At 45.5% G+C, this 27,203-nt stretch overlaps 1 protein-coding gene across 3 annotated transcripts in view; it reads left to right on the top strand.

Moving 5' to 3' along the window:
• The window catches only part of IGF2BP1 (insulin like growth factor 2 mRNA binding protein 1), a 44,520-nt gene extending 22,411 nt beyond the window's left edge, over positions 1 to 22,109 (top strand). The window contains exons 3-15 of one of the 3 annotated variants that reach the window (XM_004377966.1): positions 2,383 to 2,431; positions 2,991 to 3,042; positions 5,678 to 5,741; positions 7,989 to 8,270; positions 9,150 to 9,284; positions 10,869 to 10,991; positions 11,904 to 12,039; positions 13,502 to 13,624; positions 14,088 to 14,207; positions 15,537 to 15,611; positions 16,376 to 16,507; positions 16,740 to 16,853; positions 21,658 to 22,109. In XM_004377966.1, the coding sequence (XP_004378023.1) occupies positions 2,383 to 2,431; positions 2,991 to 3,042; positions 5,678 to 5,741; positions 7,989 to 8,270; positions 9,150 to 9,284; positions 10,869 to 10,991; positions 11,904 to 12,039; positions 13,502 to 13,624; positions 14,088 to 14,207; positions 15,537 to 15,611; positions 16,376 to 16,507; positions 16,740 to 16,853; positions 21,658 to 21,750 (1,498 nt within the window). In that variant the 3' untranslated portion in view covers positions 21,751 to 22,109. The remainder of the gene's footprint in view (positions 1 to 2,382; positions 2,432 to 2,990; positions 3,043 to 5,677; positions 5,742 to 7,988; positions 8,271 to 9,149; positions 9,285 to 10,868; positions 10,992 to 11,903; positions 12,040 to 13,501; positions 13,625 to 14,087; positions 14,208 to 15,536; positions 15,612 to 16,375; positions 16,508 to 16,739; positions 16,854 to 21,657) is intronic. The other 2 variants (XM_023732636.1, XM_004377967.1) reach the window with 2 other exon arrangements.
• Positions 22,110 to 27,203: the final 5,094 nt, after the last annotated feature.

Below are 27,203 nucleotides of genomic sequence, written 5' to 3'. Positions count from 1 at the left end.
ACCACCACCACCACCACCACCACCACCACCACCACCACCACCACCACCTCCCTAACCCCTAACCCTCCTGAAAAGAAAGCCCCTAAAACTGGAAGTTTAAAGTAGGAGGAGGGAATTTTTGACCTTTGACCTTAGATCATATTAAGGGACTGTCTTGAAAGAGCTCACTTCAAACTAGGCTGCACTAGGGTTGCTTTAGGCCCTTATTGGTTTGAACCCCCAGAGAACTCCCATCCGCCTAAAGTGTTTGCCTAGGAGAGGTTCCTGGCTTGGGTGACCGTTGTTATCAGTGTTAAAGGCGCCCTGGTGGCACAGTGGTTAAAGCACTCAGCTGCTATCCAAAAGGTCCTCGATTCTAACCCACCAGCTGCTCTGCGAGAGAAAGATGTTAACAGTCTGCTTCTGTAAAGATTTACAGCCTTGGAAACTCAATCAGGCAGTTCTCCTCTGTCTCATAGGATCACTATGAGTCAGAATCGAATTGACGGCATTGGGTTTGGTTTGCTTTGCTTATCACTGTTAAGCTAGGTCAGTGTTCTCAACCTTCCAGTGGTCCAGCCACCTCTATTCCCCAGTTCTCCAGCTGTTTGACCTCCATTGTGAGGGTTTCTGTCTGTCCACTTGGTCACCAAATGAGTTGTATGGAAAATCCCTCACCAGGGCAGATGCTATGGAATTCCCTCTTGGTCAGTAAATTTTGAGTCACAAGAAGGTGGCCTGGTGGGATCTGAGGACCTGGAACTGATTTTGTTTTCGATCCGTACTCTTTTGTCCTGCGATCATCTTAAGTAGTATTTATAAACTGACCAAAGTAGAGAGTCAAAGAGAAAGATTCTTTTCAACACGTACCTATCTTTCCCCCTTGGTTATTTCATTCCGATTTCCTTAATATATTTCATTGCTAAAGACTCCATAGAATTTTAAAGACTCATAGAATTGGGAGAGCAGGAAGGAGTCTTAGAGACCCTTCAGTTTTCATTTTACAGCTGGAGACACTGAGGTCAGAGAGAAGTTAGCTGGCTCAGGACAGAGTCAAGACTGAAACATTTACAGTTAAGTTTAGCATCCCTTCCCCTGGTCCCTGGGAGCCTGGCAAGAGATGACATGGTCCCCACTGCATGTCAGGTAGGGAGACTGAGGCTGAAGTTTTAAGTGACTTAATCAGTCTAACACCCCATCAGGGACAGCTTAGGGGCTAGAACTGGATTTCCTTGCCCTCATGCACTAGGTCACTGTGAACCCACTCGATCACACCTAACAACAACAATGCCACTAGAAATTTGATGGACCATGTCCCTGGCCTAGAAGTTTGATCAAGGATATGCAAAGACATAAATGATAATTGACCAGCACAGATCAAGTTAATTTAAATGTTTTAAACCCAGGGATTAGGGCATCGATTTGGATTTGGGTGGTGAGCCGATTGCCCTGGAGGCAATGCTAAAAGCCTTCCTCAGGGAAGATTACAATTTTAAGAGGCATTTTAAAGATGGGAGGGAGAAAGTATAGTTAACTGAGAGTGGGGGAAGGAGTGGACATGGTGCTTAGGTTGTGTGTGTGTGTGTGTGTTAATCATTCTCACTTTAATATCTTTACGGGACATCTATTTGAGCACTTACTCCAAGCCCTTTGCTAAACTCTTTATAAATATTATCTAACATTACCTTCTACCATCTGTGTTGGTATTATGCTTGTTTTACAAAGCATCTGTGTATAGGTATTATGCCTGTTTTATGAAGGAAGAAATGGGGCCTCAAAAAAGTTAAATAACCTTTCAAGATCAGTGCTTGTAAGTGGAGCATAGGTTTAAGCCCGTATCTGTGCAGGCTCTTAACCACTGCACTAGTATCCTCCTGCAATTTGTTTGCATGTATGTCTCCCCTAATAGATTGTGACTGCCTTGAGCCCAGGCACTTTGTCTGTTTGTTTATTGCTGTGTCCCCAGCATCTAGGACAACGTCCAGGATGACATAGGCAGTAGGTCCCAATTAAATAGCTGATAAATAAATTACTAGTGTCATATCTAGCTTTGTATTCTTAGTGCTTACTGAATAAAGGAATGAGTAAGAAAGCTAAGCTAATGAAGACAGTAGTGAGATAAAGCAGTTATAGATTTTAGGAAGTTATGTTACCCATGTCCTTAGAGGATCTGATTCCACATTCCTATCTGTGGCAGTGTTGTTGAATAATTTTACTCCCTAAGGTGAGGTACCCCTATCCCACATCTCCATTCCCAAAATGTTACCATCCTTGCTTCTAAGACTGGTGTTGGTGAGCAGAAGGCAGGGTGATAAAGACCAGGAGCAAGGATGAGAAACTTCAAGGCTATAGGCCCTAAAATATCCAGAACTTTCTCTAACCCTGTTCTCTCTTTACTTTCAGGAGTCGAAAAATTCAGATCCGAAATATTCCACCCCAGCTCCGATGGGAGGTAAGTGTTTGGGGGGAACTCTAAATGGGATTGGGGAGTGGAGACTGGGAGGTGAATCTGGATCGGCCTGAATTGACAGAGATGAGACGTTGGAGGTCTCCAGTAGTCTGGGAGCAGGCTGTGCCAAGATACTAGTGCTGAAGTGGGGTTGGTTGGGTCTTATCCTTTACCCAGGGCTCCACCATTATTAGCCCTTTGGTCTGTCCCTATGGTGAGAGGCACTAGGGATGCAGGAAGGGTGTCTCCTGAGTCCCAAACTTGGTGATGGTACAAGTTGATTTAGGGACCCAGGTGGCCCAAGTCTGCTTCCAAAAGGCCTGTAGCAGGGCCGTTACTGCAGAGCTTGAGTATATTCCAGCAAAGACACCCCTTGACTGGTGTTGCCATCGGCATTAGTACCCCAGAAAGGACAAACTGAGCAGGTTAATGCCCAGCCCCCACCTAAGGCTCTGCCTGTGCTCCAGTGCTCTGGAGTGAGAGGTGTTCAGTGGCTGGCTGTGTAACATACAGCTCCTGGGATGCTCAGAGTACCTTTCCTCCTTTCTCTGTGCTCCTCTAGGTACTGGACAGTCTGCTGGCTCAATATGGTACAGTAGAGAACTGCGAGCAAGGTAAGACGGGGTCGAGGTGGCGGGCTGGAGGAGTTTGGGGGATCTGCTCTGCTTCCCTGTCCATCACCAGATCTATCTGGAAGACCCAAAGAAGAAAGTCAGGATGTGGTATGGAAGGAGATTACACTGGATGAGGGACCCAGACACCTGATTGTAATTTTGCTGCTCATCTCTGGAACTGGGTTTCTCTTCTGTTTAAGGAGAGGCTTGAACAAAGTCACTCCTTCCCAACGTAGAGTCCCCAGGCTCCTTTGGGTCGGTCAGGGTAGAAATAGAAATCCCAAGATCTTAGAAATAGTTTAAGAGTGGAAATTGTGCATTCAACCTGAGTAAGTCTATGACCCTTTTACTTTAAAAGCTTCCTGTTTCTTAGTTTTTGGCTGGAATAAGCAACTGGTCATCTCTTTCTTGTCAGAAACTCTGATTGGCCTCTACATATGTCTTTGGTCAATTAAAAAAAATAAGAAGAGGGTTTATTGCGTAGTTAATACAGTTTGATGTACAGGCGAAATCTTACAGTAGTTGGCCCACATAGGGGAAAAAAGAATTAAAAACTCTAGGTCATAAAAAGTTTTGCTATAATTTTTGAGGTTTCTCCATTTTGCTAGAATTGTAAGTTCTTTTCAGAGGACTTGAATTTGAATGAAATACAGAGTGATTTTGGTTGGAAATAAGATAGAGCTTGGTCTTTAGGTAGATAAGATATTAGTTTGGGTTTTGAGATCCTTAAGAAATGAATAGATAACTACCTTGCCTGAGATTTAAATGTTCATCTCCAAATTCTTGTGGAAAGGGGCAAGCTTGTCAATGATTATAATTGATCAAAATATTCACCTGCCCAAAGGTAAAGGGCTGAATCAGTCAAATAGGTTCTATCCTGCTCTAATCCTGTAGCTTGTTATAAATGCTAGGATACAAGTGATTCACTGATAGCCATTGTACAGTGCTGTGCACAGCTTAGACTAATGGCTGAGTTACTCTCGGACAAATACAGAGCAAGATGGAGCAGTGGCATGGAGCCCATGCTGAGCTTCACTGGGAGCCCCAGCAGGAGTCAGCATTAGTTTAAATGAGTCCAAGTCCCACCAAAGAGCTAAAACATACTATATATCTGCTAACTGGAGAAATCAAGATGGGAAACATTTGATTTTGTTGGACATTAGGTAAAGTTTTCAAGTCTGCTCAAACATCACTTTCTCGGCAAGGTACACTCTGCCCACCCTATTTAAAACTGCACTCAGCCCTCCCCCCTGCCAAGTTATTTTTCTCCATAGCACTCATGACCTAATATTGTATATAATTTGCTTATTTATTATGTTTATTGTTGTCTCCTCTTAATAGAATGTAAGCTTCATGAAGGCAGGGGTTTTGTTGGTTTATTCACTGTTGTATTTCCAGTGACAAAAATTCTGCTGAATGCCAGGGGGCTTACACCCAGCAATTTGCACTGATATTTTGTGCCAAGTATCTTTTCCTCATTGTTGTGGGAGCAGAAGCTCATGTTTTGTCAGTGCTCTCCACCCCGGGGTTGACCAGGCCCAGGGGATCCCAATTCACGAGACACTGGTGCATAAGGCAGAAGGTTAATTTCATTAATTTAGAGTGAGCAGTGTGTGTCCAGATTGCTTCATTCTAATGTTAGCTGGCCAACATATTCTCCTCCCTGTAGGAAAGAGTATGTGGGGAATCAACTGAAAGTCAAAAGTTTGCTCATAATCACAGCCAGCAACTTTGGGGTAATTAATGGCTAGTGTTATGAAATTATGGTGGCTCGATGTGTCTGTCTCCATGGACATGATGTTTGGAATATGCATGTCAGGAAATCCTTTCCCCTGAAAAGGTATAGATATCCTTATGCAGACATAATTCTTGTTTGGGTATTCCCCGCCCCCCCAGACTCCACAACAGCCACTCTCCTGACAGCCCATATTTTGCATCATAGTATACTTTTTGCAGCTGTATTATTTGAGGATACACTGTTGCTGTCAAGTTGATTTAGACTCATAGCGACCCTATGGGACAGAGTAGAACTGCCCCATAGGGTTTCCAAGGAGGGCCTGGTGGATTCCAACTACCAACCTTTTGGCTTGCCGCCAAGCTTTTAACCCCTGCACCACCAGGGCTCCAAGGGTACACTAGTCCTCTAGAATAGATTTGGGCGTTCCCCATCTCTCTCCAGCCATATCTACACAAACTATTTTTTGGGATGTTTACCTCTACAGATTGCTAATCTCAGCCAATGTGTGTTGATTTTTAACTAGTTTAACTTCCCAAGGGTGAATTTATCTCCCAGGTAGGGGACAGAACTGCTGATACGGCAACCACCCTCTTTTGTATGCCCTGATCTTTTGCGAGCTGGGTGGGGAATTGCAAAGAAAACAAGGAAAGGAAAATACAAGAGAGTTAACTTGACTTTTCCAGTAGCTCTGGTGAAAGGGGCCCAAAAGGGAAATGTTGAGTCTTTTCATTCAAGCATTTCGTAAACTCTCGGATATTTTGCTAGATGCCTCCTGGACCTGACAACATAGAAAACTGAGGTTGGAAATGAGAGCTTTAGAATTCCTTGGGGTTTTCAGTGGTAGGGTCTCCAGACTTCACTGCTCCAACTAACCCTGGCCTCTGTTTTGCTTCCCAGTGAACACCGAGAGCGAGACAGCAGTGGTGAATGTCACCTATTCCAACCGCGAGCAGACCAGGCAGTGAGTGGGCCGGAAAGTGGGGCTGACGGTTCTGTGTAGGGTGTTGGGGAGGGCCACAGCCTGGTCTCTGATATTGGCCCAACCAACACCCAGACTCCCTCATAAAATGTGTGTGTCTCCTTCTTGTCCTTTGGTCTAGTGATTTCAAAGGTCCAGGAACTTACCAGGATTGATAGCAAATCCATTGAAGGAAGGGACCCAAAGACCTTCCAGGGAAGGTGGGCAATCCTGTGTGGAGAAAGGGTTGGCTTCTGATAGGTCTCTGGTTGCCCAGGAACTGCAGGGTCCTTTGCTGTGTTGATGGCGCCATCTAGTGATGATGAAGGGAAACTATGGGAATAAAAAAGGATTTGCTCATGTCCCCACAGGGGAGCAGACATTTTATTCCATTGATCATCATGCCGGTACTTTATGCTTGCATAGCATCCTCTCAGAGCCATCTCAGCCACTATTCTAACTCCTTAGCCCCTTGGTCGAGCAATTACACTTCTCACCCTCTGGTACAGACAAAGACTCTGCATTTTGTGCCTTTACCCATTTATATCCATATACGATCCTGTTTTAGGCCTTTTGCCACATTTTGCTTTTGATGATGTCCTTGCTTTCTTTTCAACGTGTTGACTATTCCTTCTATTAACTCCAATCTAGTGATACTTTGTATTCCGTGGCTTCTTCAAATACCTACCATTTTCTTTTAGATACCGCCTGGACTCAGAATTTTCTGGAGGTTTCTACTGCCGCTTGTGGCCAGTCTAGGCTCCTTTGCCTGGCTTTAAAAATCGGTGTCAACTCTTGCTCATTCCCCACTGCCTGTTGTTGTCTTGCGAGTGGATGGTGGCTTGTCCTCTCCCATCAGTCTTACTCAGCCTCCTTGTAGCCACCCTGATAATACTTAAACTCTTGCCTCCCAAGTGGTAAGCAAGCCATTCCATCTCCAACTCTTGCTTCTTTTCCACTGAGCATCCTTAATTATGGAAGGTGCCTGCCTCCATAGGTATAAAAACAACCAATCCCTTAATTTATCACTTCCTTTCATAGGTCAGTTTTATTTGATTCTCACATGAATCCTGTAAGATAGGCAGGCTTTTTGCAAAAATTGACAAGCTCATCCGAAAATTCAGTGGAAATGCAAGGGACCTAGAACAGCCAAACAATCTTGTAAAAGAACAACAAAGTTAAAGAGCTTAAATTTACCGATTTCAAAACTTACTTCAAAGTTACAGTAATCAAGAGAGTGTGGTACTAATATAAAGACAGACACATAGATCAAGATCTTAGAATAGAACTGAGGGTCCAGAAAGAAGCATTATATTTCTTACGTTTACAGTCCACTGATTTTCGACAAAGATGCTGAGAAAATTTAGTGGGAAAGAGTCTTTCAATAAATGGTACTGGGACAATTGGATACCCACATGCCAAAAAAAACAAAAAAAAAAAAATGAATTTAAACCCCTACCTTACACCGTACACAAAAAATAGCTCAAAGTAGATCACAGACTTCAATCCAAGAGCTGTGCAATAGGCAGGGCAGGTATCAATTGCTTGCGTTACAGATGACGAAACCTGGGTCTAGACTTAGAGTGGTTGTGAATCACCCAGTTCACTAAACTGTGAGCAGTGGAACGAAGATTTCAATACTGGTGTCCTAACTCAGTTGAATACCTTTGTCCCACGTTGCATTAGTGTATGCTAGGGCAGGGTTCACATTTGAACTCTACGTGCATACATTTCATTCAACCTCCTTCGGCTTGGTTTCATTGTCTATAAAATTGTGAATTTGCAGTAATTAGCACTTGGTGTCGTCACTTTTTCTTAAGATTCCCCAATCCAGAAAGTCTGTGACTGCTTTGCCAAGCTACTTCAGGTGTGTAGTATGCTCTCTCTAGCTTAGACACAGGAGATCGTTGAGATCTGTGGCTGGGTCTTCCTTTTTAGACAGGGAGGACTCTATGCTGCTGGTTGGATCAGAAGCCCACTTCCCTGAAAATCTGTGTGGAAGGTCTTTGTGAACCATAAAGCCCCAACCAAACATTAGGAATCACAATACAGTAACGTATTTATTGTCCCTTTGGTATCTTTTGCCACTTAGACTGGAAGATTCCCTGAGGTGGTGAGGTGGTGAGGTGGTTATCTCCCTTTCTTCAGTGTGCTCCACACTGTACCCCAGTTGAGTGCCTTGCACATGGGAGGCATTTCATGTGACTGGGATGGATTGGAGTGATCTGTGTACCCTTCCTCTATCCCCAGAGCCATCATGAAGTTGAACGGCCACCAGTTGGAGAACCATGCCCTGAAGGTCTCTTACATTCCCGATGAGCAGATAGCACAAGGTCCCGAGAACGGGCGCCGAGGAGGCTTTGGCTCCCGGGGTCAGCCCCGGCAAGGATCGCCTGTGGCAGCGGGGGCCCCAGCCAAGCAGCAGCAAGTGGATATCCCCCTTCGGCTCCTGGTGCCCACCCAGTACGTAGGCGCTATCATTGGCAAGGAGGGTGCCACCATCCGCAACATCACGAAACAGACCCAGTCCAAGTGAGTATTTCCTGCTGGGGAATGGAGGCTGGGTGCTAGTGGTCAGTACTGGGGAGGCAGGGTGCCTCCTGCGGGCACACAGAGGGCCGTCAGCATTGACCTCTTAAGAACAGTTGCCTGAAACTTCTTTCCTTCTCTTCTCATTTAGGGGTCACTGCTTCCAATCCTAGCCTCCCTCGGTAGGGGCAGGCAGGTGGGGAGGTAGAATGGGCCTGGGGTGCACCAATTGGTGCATTGGCTGAGCCAGGTACCACTATTAGCCAAAAAAAAAAGAGTTCTACCATTAGCCAAAAAAAAAAAAAGAGGTTCTATTATTTCTCAGTCTTGTCAAAAACACAGTCTAGGTGAGTTAGCCCCTCTCCAGTGCTCTGTGATTTCATGACTGCTTCTTGGTGGCAACACAGCTGGCCAGCTACCCTTTTCCTTTCATTTTTATAGCTAATTAGTTTAATAGATTAGTGTAGTGAAAAAGAACAGGTCACGTATGTCCTTATTTGTAATAAACTTTTGTTTGGGACCATGTATCTTCCTTTCCTTTACATTTGTTTCAGTGGGGACATACAGGATACAAGGGGAGATGCAGCTCTGGAACTGTGGGCTGGTAATCCCCACCTTTGTATTCTTGTGGCACCCACGGGACTGCGTTCTCATCCCCAACAACCTCCTGCTTGAGAAGTTGCACATCTGAGACAGAATCTGGAATAGCAGACTGGTCCTATTTCCCTGGCCCTTTCTCTGACTTTCTCCTGATGCTGCACTTAATAGACATTGTTCCAAGGAGAGCAGGTTCTGTGCCTTCAGTTGAGGGAGAGGTGGGGGAGCCAGAAGATCTGAGTTTCATTGAGGATCACTGACCAGCTTTTTCCTTGTGGTCCTCAGGATAGATGTGCACAGGAAGGAGAATGCAGGCGCGGCTGAGAAGGCCATCAGTGTCCACTCGACCCCTGAGGGCTGCTCCTCTGCCTGTAAGATGATCTTGGAGATTATGCATAAGGAGGCGAAGGACACCAAAACGTAAGACCTCAGCTGTTCTTCGAACTTTAGGGACTACAAAGTCCCTCCTCCCACTTTTTAATAGCAATAATATAGAAAATTGTACAAAAGGATATAAACTGAAAAAGAAAATCCTCCTTCTTTCTCCCCATATGTAACACCTTGTATAAACAACAACAACAACAAAAAACCCCTCATTGCCATTGAGTCACAGCAACCCTGTAGGACAAGGTAGAATTACCACATAGAGTATCAAAGGAGAGGCTGGTGGATTCAAACTGCTAACCTTTTGGCTAGCAGCCATGCTCTTAATCACTGCATCACCAGGACTCCAGACACCTTGTATACTTCCGTAAAAATTCTGTGTGCTTGCGAGCACGTGTATGTATGTGTGTGTGCATTTTAGCACAAATAGGAATGTACTAAACATGCTGTTTTTTCAATTTCTGTATCAGTACATAATGACATAGCTGCATGGAATTCCATGGTATGGCTATCCATAGTTTATTTAACCAATCCCCTGTTTCTTGATGGGTGTTTGGATTGTTTTAAAATTTTTCTTATTAGGAAACAAAGCTGCGAGGAATCTACCTGTACACATGTGTTCCTTTGTATACTTGTACTTTTTACAGCTTTATTGGGGTATAATTGACAAGCAATAAACTACACATTTTTAAAGTATAAAATTTGATATTTTTTTATTTTTCTTTTTTAAAATTTATTTTCGTTGAGAATATTCAGAGCAGAACATACAGCAACTCAACAATTTCTACATGTACAATTCAGTGACATTGATTACGTTCTTCAAGTTGTGCAAACATTCTCACCCTCCTTTTCCAAATTGTTTCTCCCCATTAACATACATTCACTGCCCCCTAAGATTCCTATCTAATCTTTCAAGTTGCTATTGTCAGTTTGATCCCATATAGATAGTTCTTAAAAGAGCACAAAGCTCAAGGCAGACATTCTTTACTAAACTTAGACTACTGTTTGGTTTAAAGAAGACTTCAGGAGATATTTTTGGTTTAAGGTTTAAAGATCATCTCAGGGCAATAGTTTTGGGGGTTCACCCAGTCTCAGTGGCTCCAGAAAGTCTGGATTCCATAAGAATTTGAAATTCTGTTCTGCATTTCCCCCTTTTGATCAAGATTCTTTGATATACTCTTTGATCAAAACATTCAGTAATGGTAGCTGGGCATCTGATAAATTTTTATATGTATATACCTGTGAAACCATCACCATGATTCAGATAATGATTAAGATTCATTACTCACACAACATGGTGAAAGTAATTATTAACGTCACTGAATTGTACATGTAAAAAATGTTGAAACGGCGAATGTTTTCTTATATATTTACCACCAAAAAAAAATTACCTCCAGAAGTTTCCTTATGCCTCTTTGTAAGCTAGTCTGCAGCTCCTTTCCCACCTCTCTATCCCTAAGCAATCACTCATTTGATTTTTGTAATCAAAAAGATGACAAAAGCACTTGTCCTATGGCTTGTCCTGGAAAGCCCACGTCTGGGGTGGCATGATGGTTGAGTCTCACTGTTGCCCTAACATTTAAGGAGTTCTTGTCCCCTTGCTTCTTCTGTCTTTTTAAGGGCTGACGAGGTTCCCCTGAAGATCTTGGCCCATAATAACTTTGTGGGGCGTCTGATTGGCAAAGAAGGGCGTAACCTGAAGAAGGTGGAGCAAGACACAGAGACGAAAATCACCATCTCCTCGTAAGGCTCTCTCTGTTTTCATGTGTATGAGTGGGATGCGTGTGGACCCACAGGGCCAGGGGCAGCAGCATTTCGTCATTGAGCCTTAACACTTTCCTCTTTAAATTAATGCAGTTTCTGCCTATTGAAGGAGAATAATCAAAGAAAAATATACATTTTTCTTATGTATAGAAGAGTTGGAGCTGGTCCATTGCTGTTGCCCTGTGTGGTGGGGGCAGTTGTTAGAGCACTGCCTCTTGCTGGAATTCTATAGTCCTCTTCCCTCCCCATTCTATAGTCTCTATTCCTCTGCTCCTCAAGCAGAGAGCTTGCAGCTAGGAGCTGGGGCTCTGGGGTTTCAGGACTCTGTCACCATGAGAAGTAGATCTTTGAGAATTATGAGAAAGGATATGAGAATTTGGTCCTTTGCCAAGAAGAGTGCATGCCTCTGTCTATGTGGTGGACTGCCTCTCTGGGAATAATGGAAATTAAGGGAGTGAGTTAGTGCCTTTGCAAGCACTGTGCCTCTTTATTTCATCAGAGACTTAGTTGTGGGCAGAGTAACTGCTCTGGTCCAAAGACTTATCTGTGGGCAGAGTAATTGCTCTGGTCCAAAATGGCGGGGAAAATGGGTTGCTTGGAGCCACTGGGGGAACTTCCAGTCCTGAGCCTCCTTTCTGCTTGACCGGTGACGAAAACCTGTCTGTGACAGGGTTCATTGAAAATAAAGGGCTTTCGGTTGGGTAGTGTTATCTAGCTGCACCTCAACCCATGCCCCAGTTACAAACTAGGAACCCAAAGGCCAGAAACAGAGAGCTATTTGCTAGAAGTTAAACAGCCTCCAGATGGAGTTGTGCCTCAGTGGGTCCTCGTCCTCAGCCAGGGCTTGGTCCCAGCTGTCAGGGAAGGACTGACTGCTCTTCCTTCCCCCAGGTTGCAGGACCTCACCCTATACAACCCCGAGAGGACCATCACTGTGAAGGGGGCCATTGAGAACTGCTGCAGGGCTGAGCAGGAAATCATGAAGAAAGTTCGGGAGGCCTATGAAAATGATGTGGCCGCCATGAGTGTGAGTGCTGGGTGGTGCTGAGGAGATGGCGCCTCTGCTCACCCTTCCCCAAGTCTGAGGGCTTTGGGGTTTTTTAAATTTGAGGGCTGAGGGCTTCTACTTCCAGACAAGTGGACGTCAGTTGGCAATGTGATGAACATGTGTGCTATGTACTGTGTAGCCTTGGAGAACTTACTGGATACAGTTCATCCTCATTGTTCACAGATTCTGTATTTATAAATTCGCCTGCTTGCTGGAATTTATTTGTAAACTTAAAATAAATACATGCCTTGCTTTCTTAGCCATTCAGAGACGTGCACAGAATGGCAAAAAGTTTGAGTTGCATGATGCACGTGTTCTTAGCTAAGGTTGAATGAGGCAACACGCTGCTTTCTTGTTTCAGCTTATGTATTGTAAAAACACTCTGTCTGGTGCCACATTTTTCACATTTTTGTGCTGCTTTTTGGTGATTTCAGCATAGTGCCAAAGTGCTGTCTAGTGTTTCTAATCTCAAGAAGCCCGTGATGCACCTTACAGAGAGAATACAAGTGTTAGACTAGCTCTGTTCAGGCCTGAGTTAACAGTGGTTTTGGCCATGAGTTCAATATTCATGAATCAACAATATATATTAGATAAGGTATCGTTAAACAGAAGTACATGTTAAACAAGGTAATGGGTTGATTGATTGACAAAAATGTTGTGACCAGAGGCTTGCAGGAACCTAACTGTGTTCTCCTCTTAGGAGTAATGGTTCATTCTCTGCTAATTCAGTGTTCACTGCGACTGTAGAACACAACTGCTGCAAATAATGAGAGTTGACTGTGCTCTTGGACCTCAATTCATCAGAAACATTAAATTTTGTTTAATGAATAGGCTGAATAGGCTTTCTTCATCTGGGCTTCACAGATTCTTGGGATGGGGGTGAGGGTCCAAGCTTGGGCTTCTGAGGCCGGTGATCCTCCTATAATTATGTGTGAGGTTTGTGTTTCTGTGTACTTTAATGGGGAGAGGGTCTATGATTTTTAAAGGGGGCAAGAGTGGGGTACACAACCAAAAAAGGTTAAGAACCACTGAGTCCTAGAAGTCAGACCGGGATCTGTCCCTGCCTCTACTTCTCACCACAGGGACATTATGGTACAGTGTTATGAGTCTATCGTTTTCTCTATCAGAATGGGGTGAACAACCAGAGAGAAAGGATTTCTAAGGGTACAAAACTTTGACTGGCTGTTTGGGTTGGAGCTGTTCATCTTTAGTCCAAAGAGAATATCACATCACTTACAGCCCCACATCCTAAGTGTGTGTGTGAGTGTGTGTGAAAACCACAAGGTCAGGTAGGTTTTTGTGCAAAAGCACGTAGTTCTCTTGTTTTTGGCCCACTGTCCCTGAGGGTGCTTGCCCTCCTGGTTCAGCCAGGGCTGTATGCCAACAAGGGATGGCCAGGCCCTGTCAGGTGAGCTGACCTTTTCCTCATCTTTTTCCTCAGCTGCAGTCTCACCTGATCCCTGGCCTGAACCTGGCTGCTGTGGGCCTTTTCCCAGCCTCATCCAGCGCGGTCCCACCACCGCCCAGCAGTGTCACTGGAGCCGCCCCCTACAGCTCCTTTATGGTAGGTGGAAGGTCTTATTACAGGGAACCCCTAGGCCCATCTATGGTCTGCCTTAATGTGTTCAGCTCCCTGTGGGAGTCTGATGTGTGGCAAGTTTGCAGGGACAGGGAAGGGAAGGCCTGAGCAGACACCCCTCCCCTGCATTGCTCCCAGCCGCTGGCACTGACCCTGCCGAATGCCAACCCCATGGAGGGAGGGGGGCAGCCCAGGGTGCTGGCCTGGGTTCTGGTGGCATTCTTACTCTTCCTTTCCCCTTGACTCTTACCTGGCTTCTTCCTTTTAGCCCTGTTGGGCACAGGTAGAGCTAGAGAGCTTGCAGTGTCTTTTGTCAGTCTAGGTGGCCACTGGGTTCCTGCACCCCTTCCTCTTTGAGGATACAAGGCAGGGGGGTTGGGGCTCTCAGGCTCTGCCGAGGCTTGGCTGTGCCCGCAGGCCTCCTTGGTAACGCCCCCTGTCTTGGCAGCAGGCTCCAGAGCAGGAGATGGTGCAGGTGTTCATTCCCGCCCAGGCGGTGGGCGCCATCATTGGGAAGAAGGGCCAGCACATCAAACAGCTCTCCCGGTTCGCCAGTGCCTCCATCAAGGTGATCTGCTCTGTGGGCCTCAGTTCCTGTGATACGAGAGTGCTGTGCTTCTGTCATCCTCTACACTTGTTCCCACCATTCCCACATTCTTTTGAGAATTCCAGGATTTTTGTGTCTCATGTTAGGGACCTTTCCCCCTGTGGAGCCATAGTCCCCTTTGCTCTTGACCTTGCTTGCTCCTCAGTGGAGTGCTTTCAGTGCTCTGGGTCTTGTGTTTTCAGGCTAGGAAGGAGGCAGTGATGTGGCTTAGAAAGAGAAGAGTACAGGTTCTGCCACACAGTGACCTGGGTTCGAATTCAACCCCCCACCCCGCCCCACATGCCCCCAATGAGTTCTGTGACTGGAGCCTAATTTTCCTCGTCAGTACGATGGTGGTGAGAATATTAGGAAATAATGCGGCTTAAGCCCCTGGCTCAGTCAGTGCCTGGAGCACAGGATTTGCTAAGTAAACATTAGTTGTCTTTTAATCTTCCCTGGCCAAGGGTCCAGGAGAGACAGAAGGGAGAATCTGGCATAGTGAGACAGGTACTGTTAAATTCACACCTTCCTCCATTTGTTTTATTGGCCTTAAAAGCTTTGGGCAAAAGCACTGATTTTTCTCCATTGAGTCACTGCCCCTCTCCCCATTGGCCATCTTATCTGTGCCCTTGCCTCTCCACAGGATTCCACTGAAACCCCCTCCCACCAAAAGATTGAGAGGGGCAGGGGATGGGGAGTCCTTCTCACCGACCTCCTGTGGTATGCAGAGGTGTCTTAGCTATCTAGTGCTGCTATGACAGTAATACCATAGGTGGGTGGCTTTAACAAATTTATTTTCTCACAGTTTAGGAGGCTGGAGGTCTGAATTCAGGGGCACCGGCTCTAGGGAAGGCTTTCTCTCTCTGTTGGCTCTGAGGGGGAGGGTCCTTGTTTCTTCAGCACGTTTCCTGGTTCCTTGGAGGAGATCTCCATGTGGCTTGGCATCAATCTTCTGCCATCTCTGCTTCTCTTCTTTGCTTGTTTAATCTGTTTCATATCTCAAAAGAGACTGATTCAAGATATACTCTACACTATTCCTGTCTCATTAACATAACAAAGGCATTCCATTCCGAAATGAGATTATAACCACAGACATAGAGGCTAGGATTTACAGCTCATATTTTTGAGGGCCACAATTCAATCCATAACAAGGGGCAATGACCTTGGGATTCAGGGTGTATGCTTCTTCCCTCCCCCGCTCCTCAGACATGGGTAATAGAAGTGGGGCTGATGGTAGGGAAACTGGAGGAGGTGGAGATGAGGGGGTCTTCTCATAGAGGGTACCTTTTTGACCAGCTGTTTGCTCCGTAGATTGCTCCTCCTGAAACTCCTGACTCCAAAGTTCGAATGGTCATCATCACTGGACCCCCAGAGGCCCAATTCAAGGTTCCAGTCTTTATTGTTTTCCAAGCTGGATACTTGAGGTTGGGGACTTCAGGGTGGGAGTGTATAAAAAAGGCTGGGGCAACTTCCCATTCACTGTCAAATTCATGTCACATCGTTAAGCCTTCCTCGCAGGATACAGGGCCACAAGGCTGTTTTCCAGTTGCCATCAAACTTAGTTTCTGTTGACTTCTACTTCCCTCTTTACTTCCTGAATCTCAACAGGAACATGGAAAGGAAGGAAGTGTGAGGGCTTCTGCCTTTACTCTTGCTTAGTTACTAAGGAAGGCCTTTCGTGTCAAAGTCTCTTCTCTACTTTATGTCCCTGTTGTGTCCTTAGTTCTTCCTGGTCGGACAGCCAAAGAGCTAATAGTTAACTTAACCCGACCTAGATGAGGAGAGAAAAATGGGACAGCTCTCTAGGCTATTGTGCAGTGGCAGCTTTGCCCTCTGAGTGACTTGATTATTTGCCATCAGCACCTTGAATTCTTGTCATTGCTATGTTCAAATAAATGCAGACACCTCTGACCCCATAAGACTTATTCATAATTGTCCTTTGGCAAATAATCAGTTACTCATAACTTATAATACTCTATCCTGCTGACTCTTACCCATCACCTGGCTGAGATGGTTAATCCACCTAGGGTGGGGTAGGCTTAGGGGCCAGAACAGGGTGGGTGGAGCTTGGCGGCTGTACTTCCCATTGATTATCTTCCCTTTTTGTCATATAGATGTCCAGCTGATTAACAATCACTTTGTCTTCTCAGGCTCAGGGAAGAATCTATGGCAAACTCAAGGAGGAGAACTTCTTTGGTCCCAAGGAGGAAGTAAAGTTGGAGACCCACATCCGGGTGCCGGCATCAGCAGCTGGCCGGGTCATTGGCAAAGGCGGCAAAACAGTGAGCCATGAGGCTCTGAGCCTCAGTCTCCAAACCCAACAGCTCTGTCCTGGCCTCCTGCCCCCTGTCCTGATCAACCTCGGGATTCCCAGTTTGCACCTTTACTTGATTTTACTCCCCAAGTTCCTGACTCCTCCAGTTTCTACCCACTGAGTCACCTGCCCTTGCCCCTCCTTCCAACCCCACCCATGCTTCCTTGATGGCACCCTGAGCTCCTCTCTGCCCCCGTCAGGTGAACGAGTTGCAGAATTTGACAGCAGCTGAGGTGGTAGTGCCAAGAGACCAGACCCCTGATGAGAATGACCAGGTCATCGTCAAGATCATTGGGCATTTCTATGCCAGCCAGGTATGTATGGTGCTCCCTCATCTTGGGAGTGCCACAAGAGCCCAGGGCGCAGAGATGCCAGAGATTGACGTGCATGACCTTGACAAGTCCCTCGGCCCCAACTTCATGTGCTTGCCTCTGGGCTGGATCATTCCCCTCTTCCAGGTGTAGGACTGTGGTATGGAGATGTTTTATTCCCTCTTAAGACTCTCTAGGGAAAGTGATTTGACAACTTTCATATATATTTATAGAGAGAGAGAGAGAGAGAGAGACAGAGAGAGAGAGTATATGTTATATATTATATATTAGAAATCTTTCCTGTTGTCTAACTTTAGTCCTTTTGTAACTCCTTTTGCACTAGATAAGAAAGGAAATTGAGTTCTTCCAGTATGATCCATCACCTAGTCTTGCTTATGGAATAATGATAACAATAGTAGTAATAATAATACTCAGGGTTGCATTTTTCAAAGTACAGTCCCTATGGAAAGCATCAAGCGTGGGGTTGATAGAGTAGAAACAATTGTAACTATTGATTCCATATCCTTTCACCATCCTAGTCCAACTTTGTCTAAAATCAAAAAACCAAACACTCCCATTTGTGGGAAAGAGCCAATTCTGGTAGTTTTCTGAAGCGAGTCCCATTTTACAGTTGATTTCCCTTGTAAAACTTTGTTCTAGAAAAGAAAATTTTAAGAAGGAAGGAGTAAGGTACTGAACCTTTGATATTTCATCCATTTTCACAATGAATCTTATTCATGTCACCACTTTGTTAACCCACACCCAGGCATCCTATCCCCTTTCTCTGGAATATTTACATGGGTAGCAGATTTGTAACGTGTCTCCTAATTTATGACCCTCTGATAATACATAGTATACTTCTGCCTTGAAACTCTAGGGGTTCCATTTTAGGTTCATGTGTATGGCAACTTTTTAATTCTTAAACTTTGTCAAGGTTTAAGTTCTTGTGGTGCAATGGATCACTTTTATATGGCCTTTCTAGCCAGGGTCTTGTGACTCCCACCAAATGGTTGGGTGGCACTATGCAAATAAGATACTTGTGGCCAGCCAAGGGGGTCAAACTGCTTGCTAATAATGCAAATAAGGTGCGTGGCACCCTTATGGGGGTGGGACCATGCAAATAAAGTCTGTGGAACCTTAATGAGGGGATTAGTCAGTTTTGCCATCCTGCTGGGTTTTAAAGAGAGCCAATCCCATAGCAAGGGGGACCTTACTACCAGTTGGCTTCAGAAGTGGGACTTGGTGCAATGGCTTCAGACTGATAGAAGCATGGGACTATGTAAGAGAAAGAATAAAGGGGCGTGAGAAGTGAAATTTAAGATTCTTAGATGGTTACTTTGGTTGTTATCTCTAATGGCTGAAAGGAAAGTAAGAGATGTCATGCTGCAGCTGGGGGGATGTAAAAACAGCTTGAGGGCAGTGTCTGACCTCTAACCCCACAAGGGGGAAGGAGAACCAAGATCAACAGCCCAAGCCTGATTCTCATGAGGCAGAGAGGTCAGACATGCCTCCTCTTTCTGCCATCTCTACCAATTTTGACCTAACTGTCCCTCTCACAGCACTCTTTACTGGGTTCAATAATTTATTGCAATGGCCACACAGAACTCAAAGACCATACACACAATTATGGGGTTTATTAGGGAAGTAACAGTTAAAGTTCAGACTCAGAAACACTCAAGGATACATCAGGACAGCCTCTTCCCAACTGTGCTCACAGGCACACCTCTCCCTGGCCCAGTCTCTGCCCAGAGGCACTCAGCTTTCTCTCTCCATGACACCTCCTGCTGCCTAGTCTCTCCTTCCTTGGTGGTGGTAGGCTCCTCTCTGCTCTGGAATTGGCTCTCTTTTGAGACAAAACTGACCAACTCCATTGGTAGGCCACAGTCACCCTATCACACAATCATCTGGGTGGTAGTTACAAGACCATGGCTAGAGAGAGGACACATAAAAGTAATTAATCGCACATACAGAAGAGAAGAGCCACATCTGGAGTGGCTTGGGGCAAAAGCCAAGCCAGTTAAATAAGACGATTGATAAGAGGCCAAGGTCTTCTGGCTCCACCCAGCCAGAAGCGCAAGGCCGTAAGCATATTAATGGGAAGATAGTCAAGGAGTGGAGAAGAGAAGATGAAACTGGAATGTTTTTAAAAGGATTATGTATTTATTTGAATGTACTGTGGATACTGAGTTTTTTCCTACCTAGTGTTGTAAAACAGACCTACATGTATGATGGAAATGAATATTGGGTGTTATAGATTAGAGACAGTGTGTAACTCCGCCTTCAGCCAATACTTGATTGAATATGCTAAAAGAGGAACTAGGATTTGCCCAAAAGAAACACAAGCTGTTCATTTCAATGCAGTAGCTCTGCTTATAGACTATTGGGAGCATAAGTCAAAAACCTGAGCCCCACCAAGAATCTTTCAAGACAGGAAAGTTGCATTTGAAAAGACACGCAGACCTACCCAGAACTGCTGAGACAGCAAGAGATTTGCATTGCAAGGAAGGACCTGCAGGGGAAAAAATTACTGTTTTGCTTTTTGAATTTCAAAAGGATTTGCTATTGGGTGCATAGAGGCAGGAAAAGTCAGTGCCCATCAGAAGAGCCCCTTTTCAGGACTAGAAGTTAAAGGGAGCCAGCAAGTAGACAGGCTGGTATGCTTGCTTGTGGTGAATACCTAGGTCCATTCAGTGAGTGGAAGTAGGAGAGGTACAGCAATGAAGAGATGGGCTGGATTTGGACATGTTCCATTGGCACCTGTTGACCTAGTTCACAAGGGCTAGAGGTGAGAGCGAGAAGGGGCTGGGTGGTCTGAAGTGCTGGGAGGTGTGTGTGAACTCCTGAGCCTACGACGGGTACCCATTGTGACCTAGCTTGGAAGGGGACACACTGTTGAAGAAAAGGTGTTTGACACTGTGAGCTGGTGTAGATTGTTGCAATTTGATGGCTTGCTCTGGACTGGACTTTGCTTGTGAATGTAGGTGCTCAAAATTCCAACGAGAACAGAAGGTTCTTCAGATCAAGGAACATGCCAGTCTCTTAGAGTACTGATTTGATAGGGACAGGCAATTTAAACTTCATCTGTCTAAAATGGGGGGGAGAATAAAGGCATGAAGTGGCTGGCTTACACGCGTTTGTGAGTGTGTTTACATTAAATGAGGGGGACAAGGGAGGATCCTCACTGAATAGATTCCTCTTTTCCTGATGGGTCTGGGGGAAGAGTGGGTGGGAGAAGATGCTGATAGGATTATATGATTCAGTTGTGAGCGTTGATTGTTAACAAGGTCTTCTCTCAGTTAAATTTTATCAGAGGCCAGAAAGGGTGAAGTTGAGATGACTTTTGGAGAACCTGACCAGATCAGATGGATACCTGCAGCCGACCTGAATGGCTGGTACCTGAGTAACCTCACCCTGAAGACTCTTTGCCCTACTGAAGGACTAATGGTTAATGAATGTTTTGGACTGGTAAAATGATTGGGAGGGGAAAGTTACCCTCCAAGTATGAAAGAACCATGGCTAGAAAAGCCAGTGGGGTGGCCTGCAGTGCAGTGGATCGCTTTTATATGCCTTTCCAGCCATGGTCTTGTAACTCCCACCAAATGTTTGGGTGGGATTATGCAAATAAGGTGCTTGTGGCCTACCAAGGGGATTTAACAACTTGTTAGTAATGCAAATAAGGTGTATAGCACCCTTGTAGGGGTGGAACCATGTAAAAAAATGTATGTAGAACTCTAACGAGGGGATTGGTCAGTTTTGCCATCCTGCTAGGCTTAAAGAGAGCCAATCCCAGAGAAAAACTGGGAAAAGAGTGCATCCTTTGAACTTGGGGTCCCTGTACTGTGAAACTCCTAGACCCAGGAGACAGAAAGCTGTAATGCCGGAGACAGTGCAAGACGGTGAGAAGCAGTGGCAAGCGTGGCAGAGGACCAGCAGCAGCAGAACAAGGAGACTGACAAGAAACAGTGCATTGGGCTTCCTGGCCCATGGAGCAAGAAAGCTGAGCGCCTTTGGGCAAGAGGCTTGCTGGCAGAGTGGGGTACCTCTGGGCACTTATCAGTGGAGCTAAAGCGCTTTGTAACACTTGCCTGAACAGGGCAGAGGCTGGGCCGGCCCAAGAGACCCTAGGGTTGAGAGGCCAAGGGCCAGGGAGAGGCCTTCCTGTGAGCACGGTCAAGAAAGCTGTCTTGAGTGAAGAACTGTGTCCTGAGTCAGTCCTTATCCTGAATTGTAACCTGCTACTTCCCTAATAAACCCCATAATTGTGAGTATTGTCTGTGAGTTCTGTGTAGCCATTGCAACAAATTATTAATGCCAGCAGAGAAGTAGAGAGTGCTGTGAGAGGGTGACTGGTGTCAGAATTGGTAAAAAGGTTAGAGGGGAATTGGGCTATTGATCTTGATTCTCTTTCCCCCTTGCGAAGTTAGAGGAGGTCATATGCCCCGCCACACCAATTTTATAGTTTAAAAAATTTTTTTTTTATTGTACTTCAGATGAAGGTTTACAGAACAAATAGTTTCTCATTAAACAGTCAGTATACATATTGTTTTATGACATTGGTTAAGAACTAATTTTATAGTTTGATAAATGGATTTATATACTTTTTCCCCTTCTTCATCCTGCCTCCAGTATTTGCTGTATTATCCAGTTCATGCTCAGGGTCTCCCTAACCTTCAGTTTTCTCCATATCTGTCTGCTGAGTCTCATGTGCTGCTTGTGTCTGGATCCTAATGGCCTTTCTCCCCATATAAGTATGTCTACTTGCTTTTGGAGGTCCTCACTCCCTCCCTTTTGCTTGTTTATTCTGTAGATGGCTCAGCGGAAGATCCGAGACATCCTGGCTCAAGTTAAACAGCAGCACCAGAAGGGACAGAGTAACCAGGGCCAGGTACGGAGGAAGTGACCAGCCATTTCCCATCTCGTCAACTCCAGGACAGCGAGCGGAAGTCGAGAGTGCACATTCAACACAGGCCTGAGAATGATTGGGAATCAGGGGTATGTAAGCCCGACTGTAGATCAGGTTTTCCCACTTGGCTTGAGAAAGATGTTCCAGTGAGGAACCCTGATCTCGGCTCCAAACACCCAACCAGTTGACCCAACACTGCCTACCCTTCAGGGTGTCACCACTGAAATTCTATCTCAGGGTGCTTTTAAACGTGGATTGTTTGAGTTCTGCAGGACCCACTGAGAGGATAGGTCAGACCCAAGTGGGAAATGAAATAAAATTCCCTTCAGTCTCTTAAAAGATGCAAAGGGTGATTTGCTTCTTGTCCCTAAAATCTTTCTGCTCTTCTCCCTCTACTTCATTTGTTTGATTAAAATACTTCCATTCTCATGCCCTGACATTCCCTTCTCTATCTTCATACTAACTGCTTTATCTTTACTGCTACTGGGAAAAATGGGAACTATTGCATTGCTTTGCTTATAATCTTGACTCAAAGGGAGAGGACATGCCAGTGGCTATAGTGCAGTCCCAGTCGTTTCCTGTCCAACCAAGGAACACAAGGAATAAGGAATGGGAGAGAAACGGGGAGAAAGATGATAAAAATATATAGTAATCCACGTTTAAAAGGAGTGCCCTCGTGGCTGATCTGTTCTAAATCACCATCCTGAAAAATTGGCATAATTAAATTTCCCCCACTCTGTTGGAGTCCTCTCCATCCCAAGATCCCTGCCCCACCCACTTTCCTCTAACCATATGGGTCCCACATCATGTTCAGGTTCACATGGGTGGTACTAAACGTGCAATGGGGTAGGGGCTGATAATTGTCCCTGATTCCCATCATTCTCAGGCGTATTTTATATTTTTTTAAAGTCTATTTTAATGATTGGATGTGAGCACTGGGAAGGGGATGCTAACTCCCCTTGATAAAGTCTCAGTTCCATGGAGGACTTGAGTGGCCCCAAAGGCTGCCATGGTGCCCTCACCCCAGCCCATGTACCCCCATTAGGGCTGGTTCCCAGAGGCAGGGGTTGCGGGGCACTCACCCCCAACAGCACTGTTCCCTTGGTGGTGGCGGGACTTGGAACCCAATCCTGAGCTCCCGATAAAGCTAAAGTCCATCATCTGGCAAATATTTTGAGTATTCAGTAATTTGGAGAGTGTTTGCTTCTCTGTTTTTATCCTAGAGGCATATTTAACTGATAGATTCTGCCTCCATAAGTCATTGTTGGCATGATGAAAGGTGTGCCTAAAAAAACAAAATTCAAAATACCAGCAACTTTATGCACAAAGGGGTAAATAAGCTTAATTTATTAATTTACTAGGCTCAATAAGATCCTGTTTGAAGTTTAGCCCTGTGGAGGACAGCAGCCATCAGTTAAATGAGGTTAGGCCTCCCCTCCTAACATACTGATTTTCAGTGGATGTTAGCCAAGTGATGCATTTTAGCTACGCTGGAAAATGCTATCAAGTGTGCTGGGAAGGTAGGAAGACCTCTCTGCATGTGGAAAAGCCCATGCGTGGAGTTCCCTTCCTCCTGACATTGCAACAACAACAGTAACAACAAGAAAACCATGACATGTGGGCGGAGTCAGGCAATGCTGTGCGTGAAGTAAACTACCTCAAGGTATGAAGTTACCTCAGCAATTATTTTCCTTTTTGTCCCTTCCCCCCTTTTTTTTAAAAAAAAATTTTTGATCTGTTTTTTTTTTTTTTTTCTTTGCGGCTTGCTGATATTTTATATAAAAGAGAAAAACAAAACAAAAGAGAAGCTGATAGTCTTGAATATTTTATTTTTTTAATGAAAAGAAAAAAAATGAGAAAGTTATGTTTCATAATTTCTTACAACATGAGCCAGTAACCCTTTAGGAACTCTATGGAGAAGAGTTCCTGTGGGAAAGGTGGCAGGGACTGGCACCTTGGGAAAGGCTGGGGCTGAGCTGCCTTGCCTGGCTCTGATCTCTGGCTTCCAGAGCCCCAGACTGCTGCCCCCTGCTGGAAAATCCTACCTGAATGGATTAAAAGGCCTAGCAAAGCTGTGGGGCACCAAGGGCAAAACAACAGTGCCCAGCAATGGGCCCTTAACCTTCCCTCTCTCCCCCTTTGGTTAAAGGACATCCCAGCCAGTCTTTCCCACCAGAGGTGCTGTTGAGATATTTTAAAATATTGCCTCCGTTTTATCGAGGAGAGAAATAATAACTAAAAATATACCCTTAAAAAAAAATTCATATTTCTCTGTCCAAAAATATGGGAGCCAAGGTTCCATTCATGGAAGAAAGACAAGGCCGCCCTCTCACCCTCCGAGAGGTCCATCTGGTTTGTCATTGGAATGCTTTTCGTTTTTGCTTGTTTCACTTCAGTCCCATCTTGCTATTCATTTTGGTTTATATCCATAGACCAGTGGGCAAACAGATAGACAACTGCCCCCTCTTCATCTCACTATCTTCTTTCAATTGATCTGATTGATCCTAAAAGTGGATCAAATGTAAGGAATTCTTGATTTAGGGTGGTGGGTGGCAAGGAGGGACAGGCTGTTACATCGTGATCTGGAACAGGTTCCTGCCTCGATCGTGGTCTAATTGCTTTCTCCCCGTGCCATTCCTTTGTAGTGCCCAGAACAGTCTGCCCCAAAGAGAGGAGGAAGCAGGAAAGCATTTAGGGATAATATCGGGCCAGTATAATTACGCTTCCCATCAGTCCTAACCACAAAAAGGGTCTCCCAGTTACTTTCCATCTCTGGCTCTCTATGCTTTATCCCAAAATAAAGCAGATAACAAACATTCAGACGTCGGCCATTTAGTGATATTTAAAGTGAAGTTCCAGCAGCAAGCATGCTTTGATATCTGGTTCAAACGATCATCAGAAGAAAATTAAAAAAAAAAAAAAAAAAAGAGAGAGGAGAAAAAATTCCCACAGTACCTGAAATGTGATTGTTGCAGTGTTCAGTTTCCTTGGGATCCTGCTCCCTTCACACCTTACGCTCGCTTTTTCCTTTGGCTGATCCAACTCCTAGAAGAGACAGCTTTAAGGAAGCGTGGCATGGAACTGTAAAACTTTACTTGATTGGATTAGGCAAGGCTCCACTCATCGCTTTTCTTTGCCCAGCAGGAAAATCGGGGAAGGTACGCTACTAGGAAGCAAAAGGAGTACGGTTTGGTGGTTAAGGTTTAGCGGGATGAAGGGCCTGTTTCAGTGGGTCCTCCGCTGACCCACAGGCAAGGTCTTGGGGCAACTCCTTGCCCTCCTGCACAGTACCTCCATCTCCTTGGCGAGATCACAAGCTGTAGTGAAAAGCACTTGGGAGATTTTGGATGATATGATTTGAGAAAAGTGACTTTGGAAAAAAGAAACCCACTTCTGTACTCTTAAGATATATGTGTATATATATGCGCTACATATATATTTTTAAGAAAGGACCATCTCTTTAGGATATTTTTTTTCTTTGAAACACATAAAAAACCAAAATGGTTTGATTCACTAACTTGCTTTGAAGCTGCATCTGTCAGTTACACCCCAGTGGCTTTAATCCCCTCGAGGGTCTGGTTGCCTTTTTCAGTTTGGGTTGTGGACTCAGCTCCTGTCGAGGGGTCTGGGTAGGAGATAGCCATTTTTAGGGACAGGGAGTTTTATCACTCTTCTACTCTTTCCTCCCCTCCTCCCAGTCCTTAGGAATCTTTTTCTTTTTCCCTGAGCTCTCTACTTTTGGGGGCAGTTGGGAGCTGTTCTCTTTTTTATGCCTCACGATTGGCAGAAAAGACCCCATGTAAAACCCAGAGAACACTGGAGGAGAATTCTCCAGTTGATTCTACGTGTCCATTTTCCTCTGTGCCAAAGACAGACAGACAGAGGCTGAGAGAGGCTGCTTCTGATATCAAAGCAATAGCCATCTTTCGACGTGTACCTGGGCTGTCTGAGAAGGAGGGCTTCTGGAAGCAGAGCAAGCTAAAGACAAGTCCCTTCCCTTCTGAAGCTCCTGGGGGACTTGGGAGTGGTACTTGCCAAGGGGTAGGGAGCTGAGAAAGGGGTCCTGGTTGCACTTTGGGGAAGGAGGGAAAGTTTGGGGCTCCACATAGTCAAGCTCCTCCTTGTGGGATTGTCCTCGATCCCCTGCCCCCACTGTAGAGATAGCACCGCGGGGTTCCCTTCAGGCCTGGCAGACTGGCAGTGAGGAGGGGCATCAGTTAGCTCTCAAGGGTGCCTTCCCCTCCTCCCACCCCAGACATATCCCTCTGCCAAATGGAGAAACAGCAGTGCTATATAACTACCTCACGGAGCCCCCGAGGAACCGCTTGAGCCTTCCTGCTTCACAAAAGAAGCTGGCACCTCTAGTCAACCCTTGCCTTCCATCTCTTATCCAGAGGTGGGGGATCTCTTCCTTTTTTTCCCCTGAAGAGTTTATGAGGAGATCCTAGTGGCTTTGACATTCAAACCATGCAACTGGTTTGCCTGTTTGCTGAAAACTGGTAGAAGGAAAACAGCCCAGCCTGACACAGTACTTGTAGGAAGATTAAAGAAAAATCCTCAGCAATGCCAGGGGACATAAAAGCCATTTTCCTCCCAAGTATCTCAATGATTTAGATGCAGAACATTTCTCTTAAATTCAGGCTTAGAGTAACACCAGCTAAAAACTTCAGTTTCTTTCCTTTGGATACATCAGGCTTCTCTGTGGGGTTCAGGGCAGGAGGAAGGCCTCATGACTGAAGGTGGTTGAGAGCGTGAGGGCAAGAACCCTGACCCTGACCCAGTGCACCTCCTTGGGGCACAGTCTGATGGTGCCATGACTGGCGCCTTAGTATGATCGAATCCGGACTGACAAAAGAAAAGAATTTTTTTTTTCTTAAATGAAATAGCAGGAAGCTCCTTGGGAGCTTGTGTTTTGAGTAACCACAGGTGATGGATACTACGAGTATAAATGGATTAACTACCTCAATCCTTACAGTAAGATCGGAGCCAAGGGCAGGGACTCAGGCATAAGGGTATGAATCCTATAGAATGAATCCCAGCCAGGAGAAGTGAGTTGAGGCTTGTGCTACTAAAGGTTTGTCCTTGGGGAACAGGCAAGCCTGCCAGGATTCCCCTACTCATACCGGATGGGTTGAGAGGGGTGGCCGTCAGGTCTCCCCTTTCCTCCCCTTCCTTGCCCCGGGGTCCCATTTTTCACTCCTTTCCCTCCAGCTTGTCCCTCCCTCACCCGCTATAGCTTTGTTGGACCAGATGGTGAGGAAAGGAATTGCCCCTTTCCTTCCACCAGAGGGCGCTGGTTGGAGTAAGAGCTGGGGCTTGGCCTCAAATCTACCACTCAGCCCCAAAGTCAGGAAGCCTGGGAAAGCCAGAGCTAAGACCTCTTGAACAGGGTTTCTCTGAGATGCTCCATCTCCACTGCCCGCCCCCATCCCACCCCACCCCCCGCCCCC

The sequence above is a fragment of the Trichechus manatus genome, unplaced genomic scaffold (assembly GCF_000243295.1).
Source record: "Trichechus manatus latirostris isolate Lorelei unplaced genomic scaffold, TriManLat1.0 scaffold00054, whole genome shotgun sequence".
NCBI classification, from domain to species: domain Eukaryota; kingdom Metazoa; phylum Chordata; class Mammalia; order Sirenia; family Trichechidae; genus Trichechus; species Trichechus manatus.
This window is presented reverse-complemented; position numbering and strand designations above follow the sequence as displayed.